Here is a 25,887-nt window from a genome sequence, read left to right as displayed (position 1 = left end):
CTCATCCAGAGAAATATAATATTCTGCCTTTTTAATATTTCCTAGAATATTTCATTCTTCTGGGAGAGGGGTGGGTGCTAACTTCCTACAAAACTATTGTGATAAAACTGGCTAGACGAGAGAGTGATGCCACATATCAAAAATGCCTGGTTTAGAGAGTCCTTGATAAAGGAGAACCTTCCATTTCCTTCCATCTTTCATGTCCTGGTCCTGTTCTGCCCCAGCTATGGACCCCAAAGAATGCAGTACACACAAAGTCCGTACAAACCTTAGTTTACTAATTAAGGACTACTAATGAGCTTTCTTAGTAGTTATTCGAACACAAGTACAGTTTAAATCAGTCTTTTCTGAACAAGGGCTGTTAATTTAACTTCATTAACAGCCGACAAGAATCCAAAGAATAATAACTCAATTCTGAGGCACAGTATTTCAGATAACCGTAATCTTACTGTGGTTGGCAGAATGTCCAGAAGCAATTTGCAGGAAAACTGACAAGAGAGAAAGAAGAGCCGAATCAAACGTTTCTGGAATCAAGACGCGAAGGAATGTGAATGAAGTTGTTTCCTGCAAATTACATCAGTCGTCGTCCTTCCTTAAATAGGTTAGGGGAGTGACCAATTAGCCCCTAGCCTTACTCTCAAGGAGACCTCCTCCTGAGGAGCCACTTCTGCCTTTTAACAGCTCTGTGCACTCGTGCATTGAGAAGAGGCTCTTCCTCTTCACTTATGGGAGATTCTGGAGGTTCTGAAGGCCCTGGCTGAATCCCCGCCTCTGGCACCACCTCTTCTCCAGCCTCCTCATTGTCTGACTTGAGCGCCAGCTGCACAGGCTGCTGGCACAACACAACACCAGCCTCCTCGCTGTCGGAATCAGCTACTAACTGCACAGGCTGCTGATGGGCCACAACAGGTCCCAAAGATGATTAAAAAGAGAAGGGCGGTAACCTTAAAGGTGTTTTGACCTAGGCTTCCTGATAAAAGCACACAATGAGTCCCAAAAACGCCCTCTTTTTATTTCAACGGCTGTGAATTCTGCTCATTCAGAGCCTCTTCATTCTCAATCTGTTCATTCACAGATGAGTCCCAAACAGTTGTAAAGAGTCCGACAGAAATCTGCCTCAGTTCTTCTGATAAGGCTGATAAACACCCACCTTTATCTCCCTTGACACACTGCCAAGACCTAATTGGCAATTAACTTTGCAAGGCCACACAGAACACAGAGTCAACACGGAACTGCAGACATGAAACCGGCCAGCACGAACATCAGTTGCTTTCCTGCAAAGGGTCCACGTGCATTTGCTCCTCTTTTAAGCCTTATGGAAGGGGCCAATCATCTCCAGGCCTTACTCCCGAGTCGCCCCTTTTGTTTTAACTGTTCGTGCCTTCTGGCAGCTCTGCGCATGCGCGCACTGGGAACAGGCTCCCCCTGTTCCTCTGCCTCTCTGATGTCTGACTCTGGAGGCTCCGGAGTCCACACATAATTCCCAGATGGCCCTGGCCCCATCTCTGCCTCCGACACAGAGCCCTCATCCGAGCCTTCCCCAGACTCCAGGATTGGCCCATGTTCCCCACCCCCCGCCTCCTCACTGTCCGACTTTCTGCCAGCTCCGCAGGCTGCCTGCAGACCACAACGAAAGGATTGTATAGTAAGCAAAACAGATGAAGGAAGGACATGGATGATCATTCTGACATCATGAAGAAATAAAAAGTCAATTTGTCTAGCAGACAAGAGTAACCAAGAAACTGTGAGTTCTGGTCCTGTTTTAGGTGTGAAAGCCGGCTGAGTGACTTTAGGTCAACCACTAGGAGATTGTGAGATCTAGTCCCACCTTAGGCACAAAAGCCGGCTGGATGACTTTGGGCTAATCACCAGGAGACTGTGAGTTCTAGTCCTACCTTAGGCACGAAAGCCGGCTGAGTGACTTTGGGCCAATCACCAGGAGACTGAGAGTTTTAGTCCCGCCTTAGGCACAAAAGCCAGCTGAGTGACTTTGACCTAATCATCAGGAGACTGGGAGTTCTAGTCCCACCTTATGCACAAAAGCCGGCTGAGTGACATTGACCCAGTCATTCTCTCTCAGCCCAGCCCAACTCACAGGGTTGTTGTGGAGAGAATAGAAGAAAGAAGGAGAATTAGGTATGTTCACAACCTTGAGTTATTTACAAAGTAATAAAGGGGGATAAACATCTAATAAATAAATAAAAATAGCATATCCTCCGAGTCAGGTTAGTTCCTTATTTACCAACCAAAAATAATAATTTGAATTATTGTCTTCTTCCTACAATTCTTGTTTGACATTTATATTTTGCAGTTTCATAGCCTTGCATATATACTCCATATGAATCTGAACTGTTAGAGTCTTGGACCTTGTTTGCACAAAATAAATTTCTTTTCATTCCAAAATATTTAGAGAACTTTTACTCCTTTTTTTCCCAGCATAATGATTTCTAAGACAAAAATTTTCTTAGGGAATGATGCTGGAAGCTCAGACATATTGAGGTTTCGCAATGGAGGAACCTCAAGGCACAAGGAAGCCATCGCTACAACGATATGATTGACTAACACATGATATATGTACTCCTCAGATTATCCCATCGAGACTAATCATAAGCAAAGCTTGAGTTTAGCTTTATCAAAGGACAGCATTGTTATATCAGAAAAAATCTAAAGCCAAGATGTTAATTACGGAATTTCAAAATCATGTGAAAACAATTTTTTCCCCTGCTAAAAAAAGAAGATAAAAGTATGATACTAGAATCTGTGATATGATCTGTAAATGAAAAGACTGTTGTGTCCTCAGATGCACTGGCTTTTGGCCTATTATGCTTTGTGGAGGTTATTTTTTAAGAAAGGGAGAAAAGAGGAAAGAGGAAAGAGGAAAGAGGAAAGAGGAAAGGAAGAAAGAAAGAAAGAAAGAAAGAAAGAAAGAAAGAAAGAAAGAAAGAAAGAAAGAAAGAAAGAAAGAAAGAAAGAAAGAAAAGAGAAATACAGCTGTCAGAAGGGGTAGTGGTGTTTCTGGACTCCTCAAGTGTTGGTACTTTTTCAAAATCCGTCAAAAGAGTCCCATGGATTTCTCATGGGGCTAATAGAGAATCCTTGCATTAACTTATAGAATTGCAGAAAGGAAAATTGTGGATTGAGAATTTTGTGATGCAACCATGTCTCCTCCAGCAGTCTATGGCGGGAGGAGGTGTGTGGTGTGTTTTTTTTTTTAGAATAGATCTTTTTTTGAGATGACAAAGCGAGGCAGCCAAAATAGCTGCACAATGATAGGAAAAAAAAAATCGAGACAAAAAACAGCCACCAGGTTATGAAAATGAAGCCCTCCCACCAGTGGTGGGATTCAAAAAATTTTTACTACCGGTTCTGTGGGTGTAGCGTGATGAGCAAGTTGCGGTATCCTCCATGGTCACATGATCAAAATTCAGATGCTCGACAACTGGCTCGTATTTATGACGGTTGCCATGTCCCGGGGTCACGTGATTCCCTTTTCCGATCTTCTGACCAGCAAAATCAATGGGGAAACCAGATTCACTTAACAACGGTGCTACTAACCAAACAGCCGCGGTGATTCGCTTTGCAACTGTGGCAAGAAAGGTTGTAAAATGGGCCAAAATTCACTGTTAACCACTGTCTCGTTTAGCAACATAAATTCTGAGCTCAGTTGTGGTCCTAAGTCGAGGACTACTTGTGCTTTCTTGGCATCTGTGATTAAAATTAGTGAAAAACTCCCAAAATGCACATTCTGATGTCTACATCTATTTGAAATTTCTTTCTCCATCAATCAGAAAGTCTGGTTGTTTTTTTCAACCGCAGTATTGTTCCAACAATTTTTTTTTTATTTTCAAAAACATATGCTAGCAATAATGTAGAACTGACGACAATACACTTTCCAGATTTCACCAGACAAATGTGTGACAAGTCATGAGATCTTCACACTACAATGTTCGTAGATTTGAAGGAACTGGACCGAAGCCCACTGGTGGAATCAGGAAATAAATTGAATGGTGTAAAACCAGACTGTGGCGCCTGTCAGCAGAAGAAAGAGAGGAAGGAAGAGAAATTGACAAGGACACAGTACACAAAAAGCTTGTGTGACTATTGTGGTGAAAATCAACACAAAAACCAGGACGTTCAAATAGCTGGACAATACGTCTTTTTGAAGCTATATCTTCTTAAGGGTTGGAAATTGTTAAGGATGTTCTTGGCTCATAACTGATGTTGTGGGTTGTTGAGCAGAGTACCCTTTGAGTAAACGCATGAAAAGCGACTGGGAGTGGTTGTGAACAATCACAGTTAACATACAAACACACTGAGTTGTTGTAGTCTTTTACTTTTAGAAAAAAGTAAAGCAAAGTCCAAAAACAATCCAAGTCATACACAGATAAGACGAGAGTTAAAAGATCAATCCAGGGATATTTCAAGTACAAAGTCTTCTTACCAGTTGTAGTCATACACAATAAAGCAGTTCTTCTTGAGTTCCAAAACAGGAACAAGTTCAATATAAAACATTCAATAAATAGTAGAAAGCAACATGTAGCTATGATCAAACAGTGATCATGCAGAGAGATCAGGTAGAGAGTTACAGCAAATAAGCAGGTAAAATGGTGTAATATCCACACAAGCCATGATCCTGACTTCCCTTAAATACATTGGCTACAGAGCTTAGCCAATCAGGATACAGAATGATGCAATACAGTCTTAAAGCAACATAATACCTTTCTGACTGCAGATATACATTGTTGGTTTATATATTGCCTGACCAACTAGTTAGACAAATAACCATTTCCTAACAGAAATACATGTCGGGAGGAGGCAAGTGCCTGAATTTTGATCACACAACTGTAGGGAAACTGCAACCGTGTGGCTGTAAGTGCGAGGATAGGTCATAAGTAGAGGACCGTGTGGTGATCAGGGAGAAGCCACTGGTTCTGAGTTGGTTTCAGGAGCAGCTGCTAGTAATTCAAGAGTTTAGAGTTGAGTTCAGCCGCATCAGTCTTAAATTATTTTAGTGGTTTTGTTTCCTTCAGCAGGACAATATGCTGATGCTCTGGATAAGGATCTATCTCAGTTGCGTTAGCTGTTTTTCTGAACTCTGCTTAAATTAGATTTGAGAAGGTCCAACCTTGAACATAAAGTGAGAGCAAAGAACAAGCCTGCTGGCCTTTGAATTATTATTGTCTGTGTGGGGTGTTGCAATCGGTAAATAAAAGTATAGCAAGTATTTGACACAAGTGTGAACCTTTCTCTAGACAAAGCAGTCTTGAGACTTTGAACAAACATTGCAGCCAGCCCATTTGTAGCTGAATACAGTAGTGGCCTAAATTGTGAAAACCTTTTGGGGAAAGTGTATTTTTGAGGTTTGATGTCTAATAACATCACTTTTGGGGGGAGTTTCAAGATACTCATATTCCACTGTTGGAATGGCCTGGGAATAGCCCAGACCTTAACCCAATTGAAAATCTATGGAGCCGACTAAAGAAACTTGTTAGTCAGAAGCCTTGATAGTACAGTGGTTTAGTGCACCCTGTTATTAACACAGCTGCCTGCAATTTCTGCTGGTTCGAATCTCTCCAAGGCTCAAGGTTGACTCAGCCTTCCATCCTTTCTAAGGTAGGTGAAATGAGGACCCAGTTTGTGGGGGCAATAAGCTGACTGTATAAAATATACAAAAGAATGAAGGCTATTGCTTAACGCATTGTAAGCCGCCCTGAGTCTCCGGAGAAGGGCGGCATATAAATCAAATTAAAAAAAAGAAGAAGAAGAAGCAACCCAGCAATCAAACCCAGTTAATAGAAGCAATCATTCAATCTTGGTTTCACATGATACCAGCTGCAGAACTAAAAGACTTGTCTCACTCCATGGGAAGACATTGTAAGGCCATAATTCATGCTAAAGGTTACCCAACTAAGTATTCATTGACATGGTGATCATTTTTGTATATCTCGTTTTTTCTATGATGATAATTTTTGTATATCACATTTTTTCTACGTGTTTCACTTTTCTTCTTTATACTGTAACTGCTATTCTAATAGCAAATCCTTCATAAAAGTTATTGCATTACATTCTCAATTAAATTATCTTTCCACTGATATATAATTTTATGGCACTACTCCCCAAAAAAGTGGTGTTATTAGCTACTTTTAGAAAATAACACTTTTCCCAAAAGGTTTCCACAATTTTGGCCACTACTGAAATATGGGTTGGTGTTATAGGTCTGAGTCCATTCTTTTTCAGGTTGGTAATTATCTGGCTACAATTGGGTGGACTGTCACTCAATATAGCTTGTCTTCAACGAGTCTATGATAATTCACCACACCAACTCAACACGGCCAACTCGTCAAGGACAACTCACCATGCCCAATTCACCATGGCCAACTCACCATGCCCAACTCACCATGGCTAATTCACCATGCCCAACTCACCGTGGCCAACTTACCGTGGCCAATTCACCATGCCCAATTCACCATGGCCAACTCACCATGCCCAATTCACCATGGCCAACTCACCGTGGCCAACTCACCGTGGCCAACTCACCGTGGCCAACTCACCATACCCAATTCACCATGGCCAACTCACCGTGGCCAACTCACCATGCCCAACTCACCATGCCCAACTCACCATGCCAATTGTATTGTCAATTATATTGTTATTAGCTTGTATGCACAATAACTGGAGGTCATCCATGACTTTGTGTACTTCGGCTCAACTATCTCTGACACTCTCTCTTTAGGTATTGAGCTGAATAAACGTATTGGTAAAGCAGCCACCACATTTTCCAGACTTACAAAGAGAGTATGGCTTAATAAGAAGCTGACGGAACTTACAGAGATCCAGATCTATAGAGCCTGCATCCTGAGCACACTCTTGTACTGCAGTGAGTCTTGGACCCTTTACGCACGGCAGGAGAGAAAGTTGAACACCTTTCATATGCACTGTCTCCGACATTTTCTTGGCATCACCTGGCAGGACAACATTCTAAATAGCGCAGTCTTGGAACGTACTGGAATTTCTAGCATGTATACACTATTGAAACAGTGACGTCTTCGCTGGTTTGGGCATGTCGTGAGAATGGCTGATGGTCGGATTCCGAAAGATCTCCTGTATGGAGAATTAGTGCAGGGAAAGTGCCTCAGAGGGAGACCACAGCTGCGATATAAGGATATCTGCAAGAGGGACCTAAAGGCCCTGGGAATGGACATCAACAACTGGGAAACCTTGACCTCCGATCATTCAGCTTGGAGGCTAAAGACGCAGCATGGCCTTCTCCAATTCGAAGAGACACTTGTTCGGCAGGCTGAGGCAAAGAGGCAGTCCCGGAACCAGCGAAATCTGGGGGCTGGGCCAGGGACAGAATGTATCTGCCCTCAGTGTGGAAGGGATTGCCACTCTCGAATTGGCCTTTTTGGTCACACTAGATGCTGTTTTAGGACCTTTTTCCAGAGCACGATACCATAGTCTCTTGAGACTGAAGGATGCCAATGGAATGTATGTCAATGTTTAACACCACTCTCCTTTTTTGGTCTTTTTTATTTGTAAATGGTACACCCTGACAATGCATTGTTTTTCAAAAAAAAAAAAAAAGTTGTTTAAGAATAAAAATTACTTTTAAAAAATTAAAAATTAGTTATCCCTATTTTATAATGCTTACCAAATTCTTCTTCTTGCACAACTGGATTCCATTTTAAAGTCATGATTTGGTTGTTATCGTGAGGTATGGTTGGGGGGTATTTTTTTCCCCTGTGTAACAAGCTGTTTGAAGATATCATACCTGCATTTTGGAAGCTTTCATCTTTAAATCTGCATTGAACCAGCATGTGTGAACCTCTGCCACAACAATAACTCAGTTCATTTGGGCCTGTCACTCTTTGAACATATACTATTGCAAGCTTAGTTGTGTTTCCACTACTGATTGCAGCTTTATAGTATTTCTAGCAACTGTTTCCATGGAGATAACTATTTCAAATGTTCACCTAAATGCTAAATCTGTCTCTGTTAAGAGTCTTCTTCGGAAGGTTTTCTTTCAGAATTCTACAAAACAGTTTCTCGGTTTGTTTTGCCCTTTGCCAAATTTGCAACGTTCAGACAGTGTTTTCTGTATCACAATGGTTGATGCCTCTTTTTGTCTATGTTAAGTAAGGTGAGATTCTGTTTCATGCTTCAAAAGTCTTCTCAGATTTTTTTTTTCATGGGGATTAAATTGCTTATAAGTTAAACTGTATAGAATGGAGAATAGTAGAGGTAAAAGAGACCTTGGAGGTCTTCTCGTCCAACCTCCTGCTCAAGCAGGAGTCTCTATACCAGGGGTGTCAAACTTATGTCATTGCCAGTGGTGGGATTCAAAAAATGTTACTACTGGTTCTGTGGGTGTGGCTTGGTGGGCATGGCGTGGCTTGGTGGGCGTGGCTTGGTGGGCATGGCAGGGGAAGGATACTGTAAAATCTCCATTCCCAGCGAACTCCAGGGGAAAGATACTGTAAACTCTCCATTCCCTCCCCACTCCAGGGGAAGGTTACTGCAAAATCCCCATTTCCTCCTGATCAGCTGAGACTCGAGAGGCAGAGAATAGATGGGGGCGGGGCCAGTCAGAGGTGGTAGTTACCAGTTCTCTGAACTACTCAAAATTTCTGCTACCAGTTCTCCAGAACTGGTCAGAACCTGCTGAAACCCACCTCTGAACATCACGTTGTCGTCATGTGACATATCGCAAATTTTTTCCCTTTGCTAAAATGGGGGTGGGGGTGGCTAGCGCATGACATATCCAGCCCGCGGGGCATGAGTTTGACACCCCTGCTCTATACCATTTCAAACAAGTGACTGGCCAATCTCTTCTTAAAAGCTACAATGTCTGAAGGCAAGCCATTTCACTGGTTAATTGTTCTCACTGTTAGGAAATGTCTCCCTAGTTCTAGATTGCTTCTCTCCTTGTTTACTTTTCATCTACTATTTCTTGTCTTGTCTTCTGGTGCTTTGGGAAATAGGTTTGAACCCAGGGGTGGGCTGCTGGGGCTTTGCAGGGGTTCGGAAGGACCTCTAGCTAAGATTCTGTGCAGTTTGGAGAACCCCCAAATCCCAGTACAGGCGGGTCCCGCCTACCCCTCCCTTCCCCTCCCAGGAATCCCCACGCGGCCTATTGTGAATGTAGGTAAGTGCAGGATGCATGTGGAGACTCAGGGAGGGCGAAAAACGGGCCTACCGGAAGTTCGGAAAGGCCAGAAACGGGCCTATTTCTGGCCTCCAGAGGGCCTCCGGAGCCTTGGGAGACCATTTTCACCCTCCTGGAGGCTCGAAGAAAGCCTCCGGAGCCCGGGGAGGGCAAAAATGCCCCCCCCATGGTTCAGGAGGTCGACTAGGCCATGCCCACCCAGCAACCGGGCAGAGAACCCCTTGCTAAAATTTTTGAAGCCCACCCCTGGTTGAACCTCTCTTCTTCATGGCTGTTCCAATATTTGAAGGGTTACCATGAAGAAATGGTGTACGGTTTCCTGCTTAAGCAGGGAGTTGGACTAGAATACCTCCAAGATAAACTCATCCATTACCTCTTGATTGCTTATTTCTGTGTTCCTTTCCCTTCCTTTTTCAGCTTCCCTACAGATCTCTCACAGTGTAATAGGTGTGGATATGTTAAAAAGTGTCCTTTTATCCTTTATAGGTCAAGAAAGGTTTGGGAACATGACCCGAGTCTATTACCGAGACGCCGTGGGAGCTTTTATCGTCTTCGATGTTACAAGGCCAGCTACCTTTGAAGCCGTAACCAAGTGGAAGCAGGATTTGGACACTAAATTGACTCTCCCTAATGGCCAGGTGGTGCCAACTGTCCTATTAGCAAACAAATGTGATCAAGACCAAGAGTTACTGGTGAATAATGGCTTCAAGATGGACCAGTTCTGCAAGGACAATGGTTTTGTGGGATGGTTCGAAACATCAGCTAAGGTAACTCCCTTCTGTGTCAGGTAATAGTATTGACCCATTGAGTTAGGCTTGGTCATCGTCAGTGGTGAAATCCAAATTTTTTTACTACTGGTTCTGTGGGCGTGGCTTGGTGGGCATGGCAGGGGAAGGATACTGCAAAATCCCCATTCCCACCCTACTCCAGGGGAAGGATACTGCAAAATCCCCATTCCCACCCTACTCCAGGGGAAGGATACTGCAAAATCCCCATTCCCTCCCCACTCCTGGGGGAAGGATATTGCAAAATCTCCATTCTCATCCCACTCTGGGGCCAGCCGGAGGTGGTATTTGCCGGTTCTCCGAACTACTCAAAATTTCTGCTGCCACTTCTCCAGAATCTGTAAGAACCTGCTGGATTTCACCCCTGGTCATCACTCATTATAAAAAATATGTAAAAAAGATGTTGAAACTCTAGAAAGAATTCAGAGAAGAGCAACAAAGACGATGAGGGGACATATGAAGAACGGTTGCTGGAATTGGGTATGTCTAGTTTAATGAAAAGAAGGACTAGGGGTGACATGATAGCAGTGTTCCAATATCTCAGGGGCTGCCACAAAGAAGAGGGAGTCAAGCTATTCTCCAAAGCACCTGAGGGTAGAAGAACAAGAAGCAATGGATGGAAACTAATCAAGGAGAGAAGCAACCTAGAACTAAAAAGAAATTTCTCGGTAGAACAATTAATCAGTGCAGTGACTTGCCTCCAGAAGTTGTGGGTGGTGCAATACCAGGGGTGAAATCTAGCAGGTTCTGACAGGTTCTGGAGAACCGGTAGCGGAAATTTTGAGTAGTTTGGAGAACCGGCAAATACCACCTCTGGCTGGCCCCAGAGTCGGGTGGGAATGGAGATTTTCCAATATCCTTCCCCTGCCATGCCCACCAAGCCACGCCCGCCACGCCACACCCACAAAACTGGTAGAAAAAAAATTGAATTTCACCACTGCCCAATACTGGAAGTTTTAAGAAGAGATTGGACAACCATTTATCTGAAATGGTATAGGGTTTTCTGCCTGAGCAAGGGGTTGGACTAGAAGACCTCCAAGGTCCCTACCAACTCTGTTATTCTGTTATTAGATTCTACTATCCACTGAAGGGCCAGATTATGGCCAATGGATCCCCTAAGCACAGCCCCTTATCCCTTCTATTGCTTATCTAACAAGACATTAAGACTCAACAAGGGCTGAAAACTACAGCCAAGTATGACAATGAAAGCATTAAGGGTACGATCGCTAGAGGGGGAAATCTCTGTGGTCTCCTCTTTCCCATGATGGCCTAAGTACCTGCTTGTTTTGCTTAAGAGCTAACCTAGGGCTGCTCTGATAGGAAGTCCACTGTGAGACCAATTATTAAACATTTTGCTTTCAGGACCCTGCCCCATTTTTAAAAATAATAGAGGATCCGAAAAGTGCTTTCATTTATATGGGATATATTTACTAATATTCACCATAAAGGTAAAGGTTCCCCTTGCACACATGTGCTAGTCGTTCCTGACTCTAGGGGGCGGTGCTCATCTCCGTTTCAAAGCCGAAGAGCCACCGCTGTCTGAAGACATCTCTGTGGTCATGTGGCCGGCATGACTAAATGCCAAAGGCACATGGAACACTGTTCCCTTCCCACCAAAGTTGGTCCCTATTTTTCTACTTGCATTTTTTACGTGCTTTCAAACTGCTAGGTTGGCAGAAGCTGGGACAAGTAACGGGAGCTCACCCCGTTACGCGGCACTAGGGATTCGAACCGCTGAACTGCCGACCTTTCAATCGGCAAGCTCAGCGTTTTAGCCACTAAGCCACCATGTCCCTTTTATTACTTTATAAATAACTCAAGGCAGTGAACAGATTTAATACTCCTGCCTCTTCCTGTTTTTCCCATAACAACAATCCTGAGAGATAGGTTGGGATGAGAGAGAAGTGAGCTCATCCCGTTACGTGGCACTAGGGATTCGAACTGCTGAACTACCAACCATATAAATATTCACCATGTTTAACATTAAATTTGATGAATTTGTAGAATATTCTTTTGTTGAATCGTGTAAAAATAACAATATTAAACCCATTAGATACAGGTACAACAGCAATTGATCCCAAAATTTTTGTTGCGAAGCGAGACATGTGACTTTTGCCCAGTTTTACAGCCTTTCTGGCTAGTCAGTGCAGTTGTTAAGTTAGTAACCCGGTTGTTAAGTGAATCTGGCTTCCCCATTGACTTTGCTTGTCAGAAGGTTGCAAAAGGGATCACATGACCCCGGGACACTGCAACCGTCATAAATACATGCCAGTTGCCCAGGATCTTACTTTTGATCACATGATATGGGGATGTTGCAGTGGTCGTAAGTGCAAAAAACAGTCATACTTTGAACAGTCGCTAAATGAACTGTTGCAAGTCAAAGATTACCCTGCATTAACATGAATATATTTTCATGAGAAAGCTCTTTACTTTTTTTTAACAAACTAAATTTAATAATGAGAAGAGCAGCATGGTTTTAAATGTTCGCAAATGCCTTTAGTACCTGGAAAATTCTTTTGATGTCACAGACACCTGAAAGGGTGTTTGAGACGCTCAGGAGTCCTTGAGCCACACTTTAAGTATAAAAAGGTAAAGGTTCCGCTCGCACATATGTGCTAGTTGTTCCCAACTCTAGGGGGCGGTTCTCATCTCTGTTTCAAAGCTGAAGAGCCAGATGTCTCCATGGTCATGTGGCCAGCATGGTTAAATGCCAAAGGCTCACAGAACACTGTTACCTTCCCACCAAGTGGTCCCTATCTTTCTACTTGCATTTTTTACATGCTTTCGAACTGCTAGGTTGGCAGAAGCTGGGACAAGTCACGGGAGCTCACCCCGTTACGCGGCACTAGGGATTCGAACTGCTGAACTGTCGATCTTTCGATCAACAAGCTCAGCATCTTAGCCACTGAGCCACCGCATCCCTCTACTTTAATTATGACATTGCTAGTGTTATACTTTAAGTATAACACTACTCTAATTGGTCTAGTTTAGGCAATGCTACATCGAACATTAACTTCTCCCCTCCCAGATCATCAGAAAGCATAAAAGATGACCTCTCTTCTTTGTGGTTGAAATATAATTAGCTTGAAAAGATAGCTCCATTTATATCTTGCTCCTTTTAATTTGTTCCTAGTCTCCGAATAGAGGTGTGAATTTGTATCCCACTTCTGACAGGCTTCATTTTGAGGGGTGCAGTGGGCCATCGGTTAAAGACGCTGGAACTTGTCAGCTGGAAAGCTAACCGCCCGAGTTTGAGACCCAAATTCTGCGCAACAGGGTGAGCGCACGTTCCTTGCTCCAGCTCTTGCCCATCTAGCAGTTCGAAAGCATGCAAATGCAACTAGATAAATAGCAAGGGTGAAATGCTACCGGTTCGGACCGGTTCGCCTGAACCGGTAGTAATAAAAGCTACCAGTTCGCGTGAACTGGTAGTAAAAAAAATGCTACCAGTTCAGATGAATCGATATTTCTGACGATCAGCTGTGCCGCGCGATTTATATTCGCTAGAAAGCAGGAAATCCTGCTTTCGAACCAGTAGCGAAGCAAATGGTAGCAGACTTCAGAGCATTTAGCCCTGGATAAATAGGTACCATTTTAGGTAACAACATTCCATGCACCTCAGAATATAGTCATGCTGGCCACATGACCATGGAAATTGTCTTTGGACAATGCTGGCTCCCTCAGCCAAGAAACGGAGATGGGCACTGACCTTTAGAGTTGAATATGGCTGACAGGGAAACATTTAATCATTCTTCTCCCATTGCTTTGAAGAATTTGTATCATGGCACAACTAGTGTTTTTAAAAAAGAAACTTTATCTCCATCCCAATTTATCTCTTTCGTTCCATGCGCTTTTTGCAGATTTCCCTTCTTTCGCTTGATTATTTTAGAAATCTTATTAGCATATCTTTTGGGTTTGGCATTTGGTTGAACTCAGAAGGGAAGAATTTATGGGTGAGTTTCACATCATTACCTCGAAGTTTTAAACCTAGTAGCTTGTAATTAAATTTTTGAGATAAGATACCCGATTTAATTAGTCTTTACTGCATGTTTCCTAATGCCTCTAATTCTCAAATTATTTCTGTTTCCGAATATCAATCCAATCCAATCTAACGTGAGTAAGTGTTTTTGAACTTTTCCATATATAGCTCATTTTTCACAGCCAAATTATGTTCTTTGCTCTCGTCTTTGAAATTTGAGAAAACAAATCTGTTAGTCATTTATTAACCGATTCAAACATCCTTACCAAATCTTTCTAAAGCAAAGTACAGGTAAATGTCTATGGAGATTCTCAGTCATCTAGGTCATGGTTATCTCAAAGGTGCTTTTTCAAGAGGCAACTAGACTGTCTGATTTTTTTTCTTTGAAAGTGTTTCGCTTCTCATCTGTGAAGAAGCTTCTGATGTGAAATGTCTTCAAAGAAAAACCAGAAAGTCCAGTTGCCTCTCGAAAAAGCACCTTTGGGACAAAGTACAGGTAGTTCTTGATTTATGACTGGTTGCTTAAGACTGTTTGAAATTACGATGGACTTGAAAAAGTTTACGACCCATCTTCAAAGTTATGGCTGCTGCACTACTCATGAAGTCATGTGAAATGGAAAGACCATTCTCGTTGGGGATCGCCTGCACTTTATTTGAGTTTTTTTTTTTCTTGAGTTTTGATCAGTTCAAAAGAGGCAGCAAATTTTCTTCTGTAACTAACTTTACAGTACAGGTAGTCCTTGACTTACGACCATAATTGAGCCCAGAATTTCTGTTCTTAAGTGAAACACTTGTTAAGTGAGCTTTGCCCCATTTTACGACTGTGGTAAACATGATAATAAAATTAGGTTCGGCTCAGGGGTGGGTTCTAAAATTTTTTACTACCAGTTCTGTGGGCGTGGCTTATTTTGTGGGCATGGCTTGGGGGGTAATGTGACTGGGTGGGCGTGGCCAACTTCTTCTTTTTTTTTTTTTACTTTTAAAAGCATTATTTCTACAACCTTAAGAGGTTGCAGAAAAAAAATGCTTTTAGAAGCTTCTGACGATCAGGCAAATCTGCTGGGATCGCCAGAGGCTTTTAAAGGGATTTTTTTTTCCTATAACCTCCTCGGCTGAAGAGGTTGCAGAAAAAATGTTTTCAGAAGCCTCTGAAGATCCCAGTTTAGCCGCGCAATCATCAGAGGCTTTTTTTTTTAACTTTTAAAAGCATTTTTTCAGCCGAAGAGGTTGTAGAAAAAATGCTTTTAAAAGTTTTTTTTTAAAAAGCCTCTGATGAGGTGGGCGGGATAAGCAAGCGGCGACTGGGCTGGGGACTGGTTCGGGGGCGTGGCCAGCCAATGTTATTACCAGTTCTCTGAACTACTAAAATTTTTTACTACCGGTTCTTGTGAACCGGTGCGAATCGGGAGCAACCCACCACTGGTCCAGCTACTTAATGACCCCAATTCCAGCCCTAATTGTGGTCTTAAATTGAAGACTTGGATGCTGCCAGACAGAATAATCATTTTAAATCAAGGATTATCTGTACTGTAGCAGAAGGCTCAGAGGAGAGACGAGTAAGGTTACACTCTATAGCCGCATGCCCAAAGTGGCACGTGAAGCCATGTCGCACAGCACGCACGGCCTTGCCTGTTTGTCTTCCGGGTTTCTGGCGCACATGCGTGTGCGATGATCAGATGTCCTTCATGCGTGGCAGTGCCAAAAACTGGTGTGCGCGTGAGTGCCGGCCAGCTGATTGTCAGGTGCGCATGTGCACCAGAACCCAGAAGTTTAGCTTTTCCAGAGCGTGATATCTTTGCGTGTGCGGCAGTGCCAAAAACTGGCCTGCGCATGCACACCAACCAGCTGATCATTGGCTGTGCATGCACGCTAGAACCCAGAAGTTCGGCTCTTCCAGAGTGAGGCCCCAACGAGCACGTGCGCACAACATTTCCGCACGACCTTTCCGGCACTAAGGTTCGCCATCACTGCTCTATAGCAACAACACTTCAGCAGGAAACTAACTGTAGCTCATGAAATTCAAATGCATGAGATTTACCAAAGCTTATGCCTTGTAATAAAAATTGCTAATTGGAACAGGTGCTACCAGATTCCTTCAGAGGGATAACAGATAACAGATTAACAGAGTTGGAAGGGGCCTTATAGGTCATCTAGTCCAACCCCCCACTCAAGCAGGAGACCCTACACCATTTCTGACAAATGGCAGTCCAATCTCTTCTTGAAAGTCTCAAGTGATGAAGCTCCCACAACTTCTGAAGGCAACTTTTGTTCCATTGGTTGATTGCTCTCACTGTCAGAAAAATTCTCCTTATTTCTAGGTTAAATCTCTCCTTGTTCAGTTCCCATCCATTATTCCTTGTCTGGCCTTCAGGTGCCTTGGAAAACAGCTTGACCTGCTCCTCTCTGTGGCAGCCCCTCAAATATTGGAAGACTGCTATCATGTCTGCCCTGGTCCTTCTTCTCTTCACTAGACTAGTCACACCCAGTTCTTGTAACGATTCTTCATATGTTTTAGTCTCCAGTCCCCTAATCATCCTGGTTGCTCTCCTCTGCACTTTTTCTAGTGTCTCAACATCTTTTTTATAGTGTTGTGTTTTTTATAGTGTGTGCCAAAACTTCAAATTTAGAAGGCAACACCAGGCATGTCATTCTATAAACAGGTACTATATCAAAAACCCGGATTGCCTAAAATAACGCTTCCTCTTGAGCTTCAAAACCAACAGAATTTCCTGCTATCGTAAAGTAAAACTACCGTTCGGTATGAAACTAGGCATAGTTTTATATCTTGGGATCGCAGCGTCATAAATCCTATAAAAGATTTGCATGGCTAGTCATAAAATATTTCATCTGGAAGAGAGAATGGCCCATAAAAACTAATAAAGGCCCATTATGTCAAGTAAAAGAAAACCAGCTACTCGGATTTAAGGGAATTTATTTCAGGGATTACAACGGAGAACTTTTAAGGTCTGATCTAGAGGCAGGAAGAACAATGCAAAGACAAACACTAAACTGCTTTTAAGATTGCTTGAGGGTGTATTCAATAAAGTGTTTATTTCACGTTAACATAAAATCACTCCATCTTTTTTTTACCTTTGCTGCTTGCGCAGTCAGTTTTATTACTGTAGAAAGTTAGCACCCAACCATCCCTCTCCTAGAAGAATGAACAATATTGAGAAATATTTTAAAAAAGCAAAATAAAATATTTCCCGCAAAAGAGAAATTAAAAATCTTAAAGGAGACAGAAACTCAGAGCCCCAGCTCCCTGTCCCCAAGCAGATACTAAGCTGAAGCCAGATTTTTAAAATGCAGATTTGGTAATCCATTACTCCCTGCAGTAAGGTCTGAAGAAAAGTAGGGTTATCCCACAGCCACAATAGGAATTGCCCAACAAGCCCCTTCATTGCATCAGCCCAAACTTCAACCAAACCTAGCTCAGACAAACTCCTAGGATTTGTACATGGCACCATGGGAGTCTGACAACAACCAAGAGAATACACGTTCTTGCACAGGAACAGGAAGCTCAAGTGCAAAGCCCAAGAGAAGGTATAAAAACCCCTCACTCTCAACTTCATTTGGTCAGCCGCCCAGATTCACACGTGCTTGGCGGTACTGCTTCATCAATAAATGGACCCTTTTTCCAGTCAGCCTCTAGCCTCCATTTTGTCTCCAGTGCCTTTCTCCCAGCTTGGAACTGAACCAGATGGATATTTCTTCCAACATTATCAATAATCAAAGAGTCTTATCATTTATATTTGGGGGGACTGGAGAGGGATTAAACATAGAAATCAGATCGAATCACCACATATGTAACTTACAGCAGTCATCTTAGTTTTTTAAAATTTATTTATTTTTTGCCAAGAAAACTTTCCATTAACTATTATGGGGGCGACGAGGCGCTCCCACGTAACACCTCTCCTGCGCGAGCTGCACTGGCTCCCGGTGGTCTTCCGGGTGCGCTTCAAGGTGTTGGTGACCACCTTTAAAGCACTCCATGGCTTAGGGCCGGGGTACTTACGAGACCGCCTTCTGCCACCAATAGCCTCCCACCGGCCAGTACGCTCGCACAGAGTGGGCCTCCTCAGGGTGCCGTCCACCAGACAATGTTGGCTGACGACCCCCAGGGGGAGAGCCTTCTCTGTGGCGGCGCCCACCCTCTGGAACAACCTCCCCCCGGAGATACGTACAATAACAGACCTCCGGATTTTTCGTCGGGCCCTGAAAACCCATTTATTTCAATTAGCGGGGCTGACTTGAGTTAATTTTAAATTGATTTTAAATTGGGTTATTTTAATTTACGGCCAAAAATATTTAATTATTTTAAATTGTTTTTAAATTTTGTATGTATTGTTTTTTATTCTGGCTGTTCACCGCCCTGCGTCCTATTTTGGAGAAGGGCGGTATAGAAATTTAAATAATAAATAAATAAATAATTTTAAATAATAAACTATATCTATGGAGCTTCTCAGTCATCCAGGTCATGGTTGTCCCAAAGTTGCTTTTTCCAAATTTTCTTGGTGTTTTTTCCCCCCCCTTGAAAATGTTTTGCTTCTCATCAAAGAAGCTTCTTCAATTCTATTGAAGGCAAGTGGACTTTCTAAGTTTTGTCTTTGAAAATGTTTCACTTTTCATCCAAGAAGCTTCTTTAGTGGAACTGGCCTACATGTGATCTTGATTCTAACCAGTGGTGGGATTCAGCCGGTTCGGGATGGTTTGGGCAAACCAGTAGTTAAATTGATGGCTGGTCCCACTCCTTCCTGCCCCACTCCTTCCAGGGGTCCCCACGCACCCCACTTTGGCTCTCAGGTAAATCCAGGGAGGCCTCCTAGGCCCAAAATGGCATGTGGGGCACGCCTCCTTCCCCGCAGCCCGTTTTTGCTCCCAGTGGGGTGCAGGAGGCTAAGTGCTGCCTGTCACACGCCCACAAATCCACACCCACAGAATCGGTAGTAAAAAAAAAATTAATCCCACCACTGATTCTAACCCTCTGTTAATGCAGCTGGTGTTGGCTTTTTTGGCAGCTGCAGCACAAAGATCATATGAGATCCCAGCTACAGCATAGACCTGACTGAAGATAAACCAGGAGTTTTTCAATTACTGAATTGCTGTATTCCATGGAGACAGAAGTCATATTTTAGAAGTTTAGGAAATAGCAAATTTAACAAAATGTTTTCAAAGAAAAAAAAATCAAGAAAGTCTAGTTACCTTTTGGAAAAAGTATCTTTGGGACATTAACTATATCCCACTTATCCAGAAATAAATTGCACACTGGCTCAAAGTTTAATCAGTATTTTGGGGGTTTTTTTGGCAGCAAAGATACAAAGAGTATTTATGCAAAAAAAAAATTAAAAATTACACATTGTGTATCAGTCTTCTGTGACCTCATGCCCTATGGAAGTGTTCTCACAAATTACAGTCCATGTTGGGAATTTTGAGAGATCTCATTCAAATCATACAGTGTACATCAAATTGGAAAGGATTTGATAATTGTTCACCTCTGTACGTAGCTTTGAGCCACTTGGAGCAATGAGCAAATGTGGTTCATACGTAATATGATAATATATTAATTTGTCCTGCTTTTCAGTCCTGCTTACAGTAGTTGTATCAACAACCTTTTTAGACCAACAGAAAACAAAATCAAAATCAACAAAGATTTTGTATCAACAAAGATAATAAAGGGTCTGGAGCAGGGGTGAAATCCAGCAGGTTCTGACAGGTTCTGGAGAACCGGTAACGGAAATTTTGAGTAGTTCGGAGAACCGGTAGCAGAAATTTTGAGTAGTTCGGAGAACCGGTAGCAGAAATTTTGAGTAGTTCGGAGGACCGGCAAATCAGGGCCAGGGTGAGGAAGGAATGGGGATTTTGCAGTATCCTTCCCCTGCCATGCCCACCAAGCCACACCCACAGAACTGGTAGTAAAAAAAATTGGATTTCACCACTGGTCTGGAGGCTAAGTTGTATGATGAATTCAAATCTCATCAGGATCAAGGTTGACTCAGCCTTCCATCCTTCCGAGGTGGGTAAAATGAGGACCCAGATTGTTGGGGGGCAATAGGCTGACTCTGTAAACCGCTTAGAGAGGGCTGTAAAAGTACTGTGAAGCGGTATATAAGTCTAAGTGCTATTGCTATGAATGGTTTAGAGAGCTAAGTATGTCTCGCCAATGGAAGGGAAGGATTGTGGGGACCTGATCACTGTCTTCCAATACTTGAGGGGCTGTTTCAGAGAAGAGGGGATGGACTTAATCTCCAAAGCACCAGAAGGCAGGACAAGAAGTATTGGGTGGAAGTTTGTGAAAGAGTAATAAGGAAAAATTTTCTGACCGTGAGAACAATTAATCAATGGAACAGCCTCCCTCCCAAAATTGTGGATGCTCAATCACTGAAGGTTTTCAAGAAAGAATTGGACAACCATTTATTTCTTTATTTATTCATTTCATTCATTCATTCATTCATTCATTCATTCATTCATTCATTCATTCATTCATTTATTTATGAAGCTTATATGCCGCCCTCTCTCCGGAAAGGACTCAGGGTGGCTCACAGCAATAAAAACAGATAAAATCAATATTAAGTGTTAAAAACCATTAAAACTCCCCTTAAAAACCCCTGGGAATTTATATAAGGCCTGTTGCCTTGAGCAGGGGTTTGGATAGAAGACCTCCAGGGCAGTGATGGGATTCAAATAATTTAACAACTGGGTCTCTGTCCTAATGACCGGCTCGGTGGGTGTGGCCATGGTAGGCATGGCCAGAGGGTGTGACAGGCAGCACTTGGCCTCCTGCACCCCACTGGGAGCAAAAATGGGCTGCTGGGGGGGACACGCTGCGCCCCTGCACCCCATTTTTGGCCTAGTACGCCTTCCTCCTGGGAGCAAAAATGGGACACGGGGGCCCCACACCACCACTCCTGTACCCTGTTTTGGGCCTAGTAGACCTCCCCAAAGCCTCCTGGGAGCTAAAATGGGCTGTGGGGGGGCGCATCGGCCAGCCTCGCCCCGTTTTGGGCCTAGGAGGCCTCCCTGAAGCCTCCTGGGAGCAAAAATGGGCCATGGGGGGGACTCCTGGAAGGGGCAGGGCCAGCAGCAATTTAACTACTGGCTCGCCCGAACCGGCCCGAACCAGCTGAACCCCACCACTGCTCCAAGGTCTCTTCCAGCTCTATGATTCTAGTTTATAAACCTAGGTAAAAGATTTGACTGTTCTTAGGAAGATGGCCTTGTTAATAATGGTAGCAATTCTCCAGAGGTTCTGACAGAGTTTTTGTTCTTTCAGTTGTATCTAACGATGCTGCGAATTTGAATTGAAATCTTTTCCATGCAGAATTGGTTCTCTAACCTTGGCCCGAATCTTTGGCAGCAGATATTAAATCCAGACTTCTGGTGAAATTCTCTTTTCTCTCTAGCACTCTCAGCTGGACTTGAAAAACAGTTTTTAAATTTATGTGACTTTTTCTCGTGGCATTTCACAGCAACTTGAAAATAGCTACATGTCAACCAGTGGAATTTGCCAGGTCTGTTCAGAAAATCACTCCATCAATTTTTGTTGTCTGTGATTGCCAATGGTTAGTGCCTCTTGTTTGTTCAGTATCAGTTGGCAAATCGTTAAATACCAAAGTTGAGTCGCTGGCTAATTGAGACCTAGCATTGGATTGTGATATGTACAAATTTTCATAGTTTATAAGCCAGGTTCTCCTGCAAGAATGTGTAAACAGATAGAATTGCAAGCAGCTTCCAAGATACTTTGTCCAGGAAAAATCCAGTGCTACAACTTCCCAAATGGATGGCTGGATGAGGACAATTTAAAATAATATTGTATCAATATTACTGTTTCATTATAATCTACATCAGGGGTGCTAGTCAGCAAATTCTGACAGGTTCTGGAGAACCGGTAGCGGAAATTTTGAGTAGTTCAGAGACCCGGCAAATACCACCTCTGGCTGGGCCCAGAGTGGGGTGGGAATGGAGATTTTGCAATATCCTTTCTCCAGGAGTGGAGAGGGAATGGGGATTTTGCAGTATCCTTCCCCTGGAGTGGGGTGGGAATGGAGATTTTGCAGTATCCTTCCCCTGCCACACCCACCAAGCCATATCATGCCCACTAAGCCACACCCACAGAACTGGTAGTAAAAAAATTGAGTTCCACCACTGATGTACATGCCTCCATTATTACGATGTACAGGTAATCCTTGATTTACAACCATTTGTTTAGTGATTGTTCAAAATTACTACGGCGCTGAAAAAGTGACTGATGACTGTTTTTCACGCTTGCGACCATTGTAGCATCCCCATAGTCACGTGATCAAAATTTGCTCGCTTGGCAACTGGTTCATATTTATGACGGTTGCAATGTCCTCGGGTCATGTGATCATCTTTTGCGACCTTTTGACAAGCAAAGTCAATGGGGAAGCCAGATTCACTTAACAACTGTGATTCCTTGGTGCCACTGATTCTGAAATGAACTTAAAGCCAAATCATTCAGAATTACCAAACAATGTACTTCAAATTCAGCCTTAAGTAAGCATGGGTATTTTTTTTTCCTGAGAACTCATTTTAAATTCTCTGTATATAATATATATAAAGTAGCTCAGAGCCGCATGGAAAATAATTTTTTAGCCTGGAGGTGAACTGCCATAGGTATCAAATTAATTTAGGCTTAGAGCATATATTTTATTCATTTATTGGCTCCACAATTGTAGAAAATCATGTTGCGTTACTTGGCAGTTTCCTGAAGTTTAAACTTGGGGGTGGTACTGGAAGTAGAATTGTATTTAGCATGGATTTCTTGCCACTGACATAAGTATCTTTTACAAGGAGGGAAGAGGGAGAGGAGGAGGAGGAGGAGGAGGAGGAGGAAGAGGAGGAGGAGGAGAAGGAGCAGAGGAGGAGGAGGAGGAAGAAGAAGAAGAAGAAGAAGAAGAAGAAGAAGAAGAAGAAGAAGAAGAAGAAGAAGAAGAAGAAGAAGAAGAAGAAGAAGAAGAAGAAGAAGAAGAAGGAGAAGAAGAAGAAGAAGAAGAAGAAGAAGAAGAAGAAGAAGAAGAAGAAGAAGAAGATAATGAGTTTCAGATTGACTTCATTCAACGGAGACTCTCTAATTTAGTCACTTACATTGTCCAGAAATTTGGTTGTGCAGTCTAGGAATTCTGAGTGTTGTAGCACATTAGATATTTGAGAATATCTGCTTGGGGTATTATTGGCCATAAGAGTTCTGGGCATTCAAATGTTGGCTAAAAGTTCTTGGGGGTTGTATTGTTTTCTAGGAATGTTGTGGATTGCAACCCCAAGATGTCCAGAAAACATCAGGAACCGGCTACTATAACTCATTCTTCTCCTTTTCTTGTCTTTTGCCCCCCCCCCCCATTCAGGACAACATCAACATTGAGGAAGCTGCTCGGTGCTTGGTGAAGCACATAATTTCCAGCAACAGTGAACCTGGGCAGCCTATCAAGCCAGATGTCATTAACCTTCACCTGAATCCCTCCAAACGCCATCCCTGCTCAGCTTGTTTCAGAACCTAAGCCATCTCCAAGTTGTTTATGGACATTGGAACTGAGCCCATAAGAACTCATGAATAACCCATGAAGCAGGATCTCTCCAATGCAAGGCAGTTGCTCTTGAACAAACAGAAACCAAGATTAGAAAATGTGTATCCTTCCTCAACATATGGCTGGGAAGAAAAAAGAAAAAAGCCCAAATGTTTAAAACAAATATTTTTTTATTATTATTCCTTCGAGTAGTTTCTTCGAGAATCTTATGCAAATAGGGGTTAGTACCTGGGTAATTTATGTTAATTATACTTGCTCAGCCAAAGTGCTTTCCTTAAAAAACTAAGGTGTCTGAACATATTGTTTGTCACTTTCATGGTGTGAGAGTTAACTCTCTTGAAGATCAGGGGTGAAATGCTACCAATTTGCTCCAATTCGGGCGAACTGGTAGCGGCGGTGTGTGATTCGGTGAACCGTCGCGGCGGCAGTGCAAGGCTCCGCCCACCTGCCCGGACATTGTTACTTCCTGGTTTTAACCAGGAAGTAACCTGTTTTTGACCCTCTGTGCATGCGCAGAAGACTTTGCGCATGCGCAGAGGGTCCAAAATCTAACGTGAAGATGTGGCGCACACACTTCCGAACCAGTAGGGAAAGTAAGTAGATTTCATCCCTGTTAAAGATGGCTACCTTGAAGATTTTCTCATCGTGCATCTCAGTCCTTGTAAATCTTGGTTTAATGGTATGTTTCCATGAATCTCTAACTGGAGAGAAACTGACATAACCTCAACATGGTATAAAGTTAAACCTGACATTCTTCCTGAACGCATGTATTGTAAGCCCTCAATTTACAACCGTTTGTTTCATGACCCATTCAAAGTTACAACGGCACTGAAAAAAGTGACTTATGACCGCTTTTCATACTTAGGATCGTGGTGGCATCCCCATGGCCACATAATCAAAATTCGGACATTTGGGCATTTTACTTATATTTATGATAGTTGCAGTGTCCCAGGGTCATGTAATCAGCTTTTGAGATTTTCTGACAAGCAAAGTCAATGGGGAAGCTTGATTCATTTAACAAATGTGTTACTAACTTAACAACGGAGATGATTCACTTAACAACTGTGGCAAGAAAGGCCGTAAAATGGGACAAAGCTCTCTTCACAAATATCTCCCTTACCAACAGAAATTTTGGGCTCAGTTGCAATCATAAGTTGAGGATTTACCTATATTGAGCCGCGGTGACGCAGTGGTTAGAGTGCAGTACTGCAGGATGCTTCCGCTGCCTGCCGGCTGCCTGCAATTTAACATTTCAGATCACACCAGGCTCAAGGTTGACTCAGCCTCCCATCCTTCCGAGGTGGGTAAAATGAAGAGACAAATTGTTGGGGGCAATAGGCTGACTCTGTAAACCACTTAGAGAGGGCTGCAAAGCACTGTGAAGCGGTATGTAAGTCTAAGTGCTATTGGGAAGGAAGGAAGGGAGGGAGGGAGGGAGGGAGGGAGGGAGGAAGGAAGGAAGGAAGGAAGGAAGGAAGGAAGGAAGGAAGGAAGGAAGGAAGGAAGGAAGGAAGGAAGGAAGGAAGGTTGGTTTAATCCTGACCAACTCAAAGTTGACTTCCTTTCTTCCAAGGTGCGTAAAATGAGGACCCAGATTGTTGGGGTCAATATGTTGCCTGCAATTTAGCAGTTCAAATCATACCAGGCTCAAGGTTGACTCAGCCTCCCATCCTTCTGAGGTGGGTAAAATGAGGACCCAGATTGTTGGGGGCAAGAGGCTGACTCTGTAAACCGCTTAGGGAGGGCTGTAAAAGCACTGTAAAGCGGTATATAAGTCTAAGTTCTATTGCTATTGCTATTATTCTGGGCCCTTATTCACAGATTTGGAATAAGAAAATAGTGAATACAGAAGTATGGCTATCCTTTCAGCCAACCTCTTTCACAGAAATAACAGCTTCCAGAAGTGTCCTGCAGTCAACGTAGAATCTTTCTAGTCTTGCTTGTAAAACAGGAGTGGGGAACTATGGCCGTGGGCCAAGGGTCTCTCAAAGTAATTCCCACATACCGTTACCAAAACCCGATCAGTTTGGGGGGTGGGGGAGACAGCTGTAGCAGAAATTCTTCTTCTCTTTTTTTTTCAAATTTTATTGATTTTTTTATTAATTACATTTCTTAGTGCTTAATAAACATTGTGTTGTCTGGGTATTTAATTTGCTTAACAATTCTGATTATATTCTTAATCTTTTTTCCAACCACTGGTAAAATACATTCCATGTTTGATAGTATTCTGTGTCTTCTTTCTGCTTAATTTTTCAATGTCAATATATCCATTTCTCCACAGTCTAGTGCCGTGATGGCGAAGGTGGCACGCAGAGCCCTCTCTGCGGGCACGCGAGCCGTCACCCCAGCTCAGCTCCACCACACAGGCACGTGCACCTCCCGCCAGCCAGCTGATTTTTGGGTCTCTGCCACACATGG

At 43.0% G+C, this 25,887-nt stretch overlaps 1 protein-coding gene across 1 annotated transcript in view; it reads left to right on the top strand.

The window, feature by feature from the left end:
• Nucleotides 1-23,557, top strand: part of RAB38 (RAB38, member RAS oncogene family) — a 44,010-nt gene extending 20,453 nt beyond the window's left edge. Inside the window, exons 2-3 of the mRNA XM_034414885.3 lie at nt 9,653-9,933; nt 23,290-23,557. Coding sequence (XP_034270776.1) covers nt 9,653-9,933; nt 23,290-23,442 — 434 coding nt within the window. The 3' untranslated portion in view covers nt 23,443-23,557. The remainder of the gene's footprint in view (nt 1-9,652; nt 9,934-23,289) is intronic.
• Nucleotides 23,558-25,887: the final 2,330 nt, after the last annotated feature.

This window comes from Pantherophis guttatus, chromosome 5, assembly GCF_059756535.1.
Source record: "Pantherophis guttatus breed Tessera chromosome 5, ASM5975653v1, whole genome shotgun sequence".
In the NCBI taxonomy this organism is placed as follows: Eukaryota; Metazoa; Chordata; class Lepidosauria; order Squamata; family Colubridae; genus Pantherophis; species Pantherophis guttatus.
Note: the sequence above shows the minus strand (reverse complement) of the source record. Positions and strands in the feature narration are given on the sequence as shown.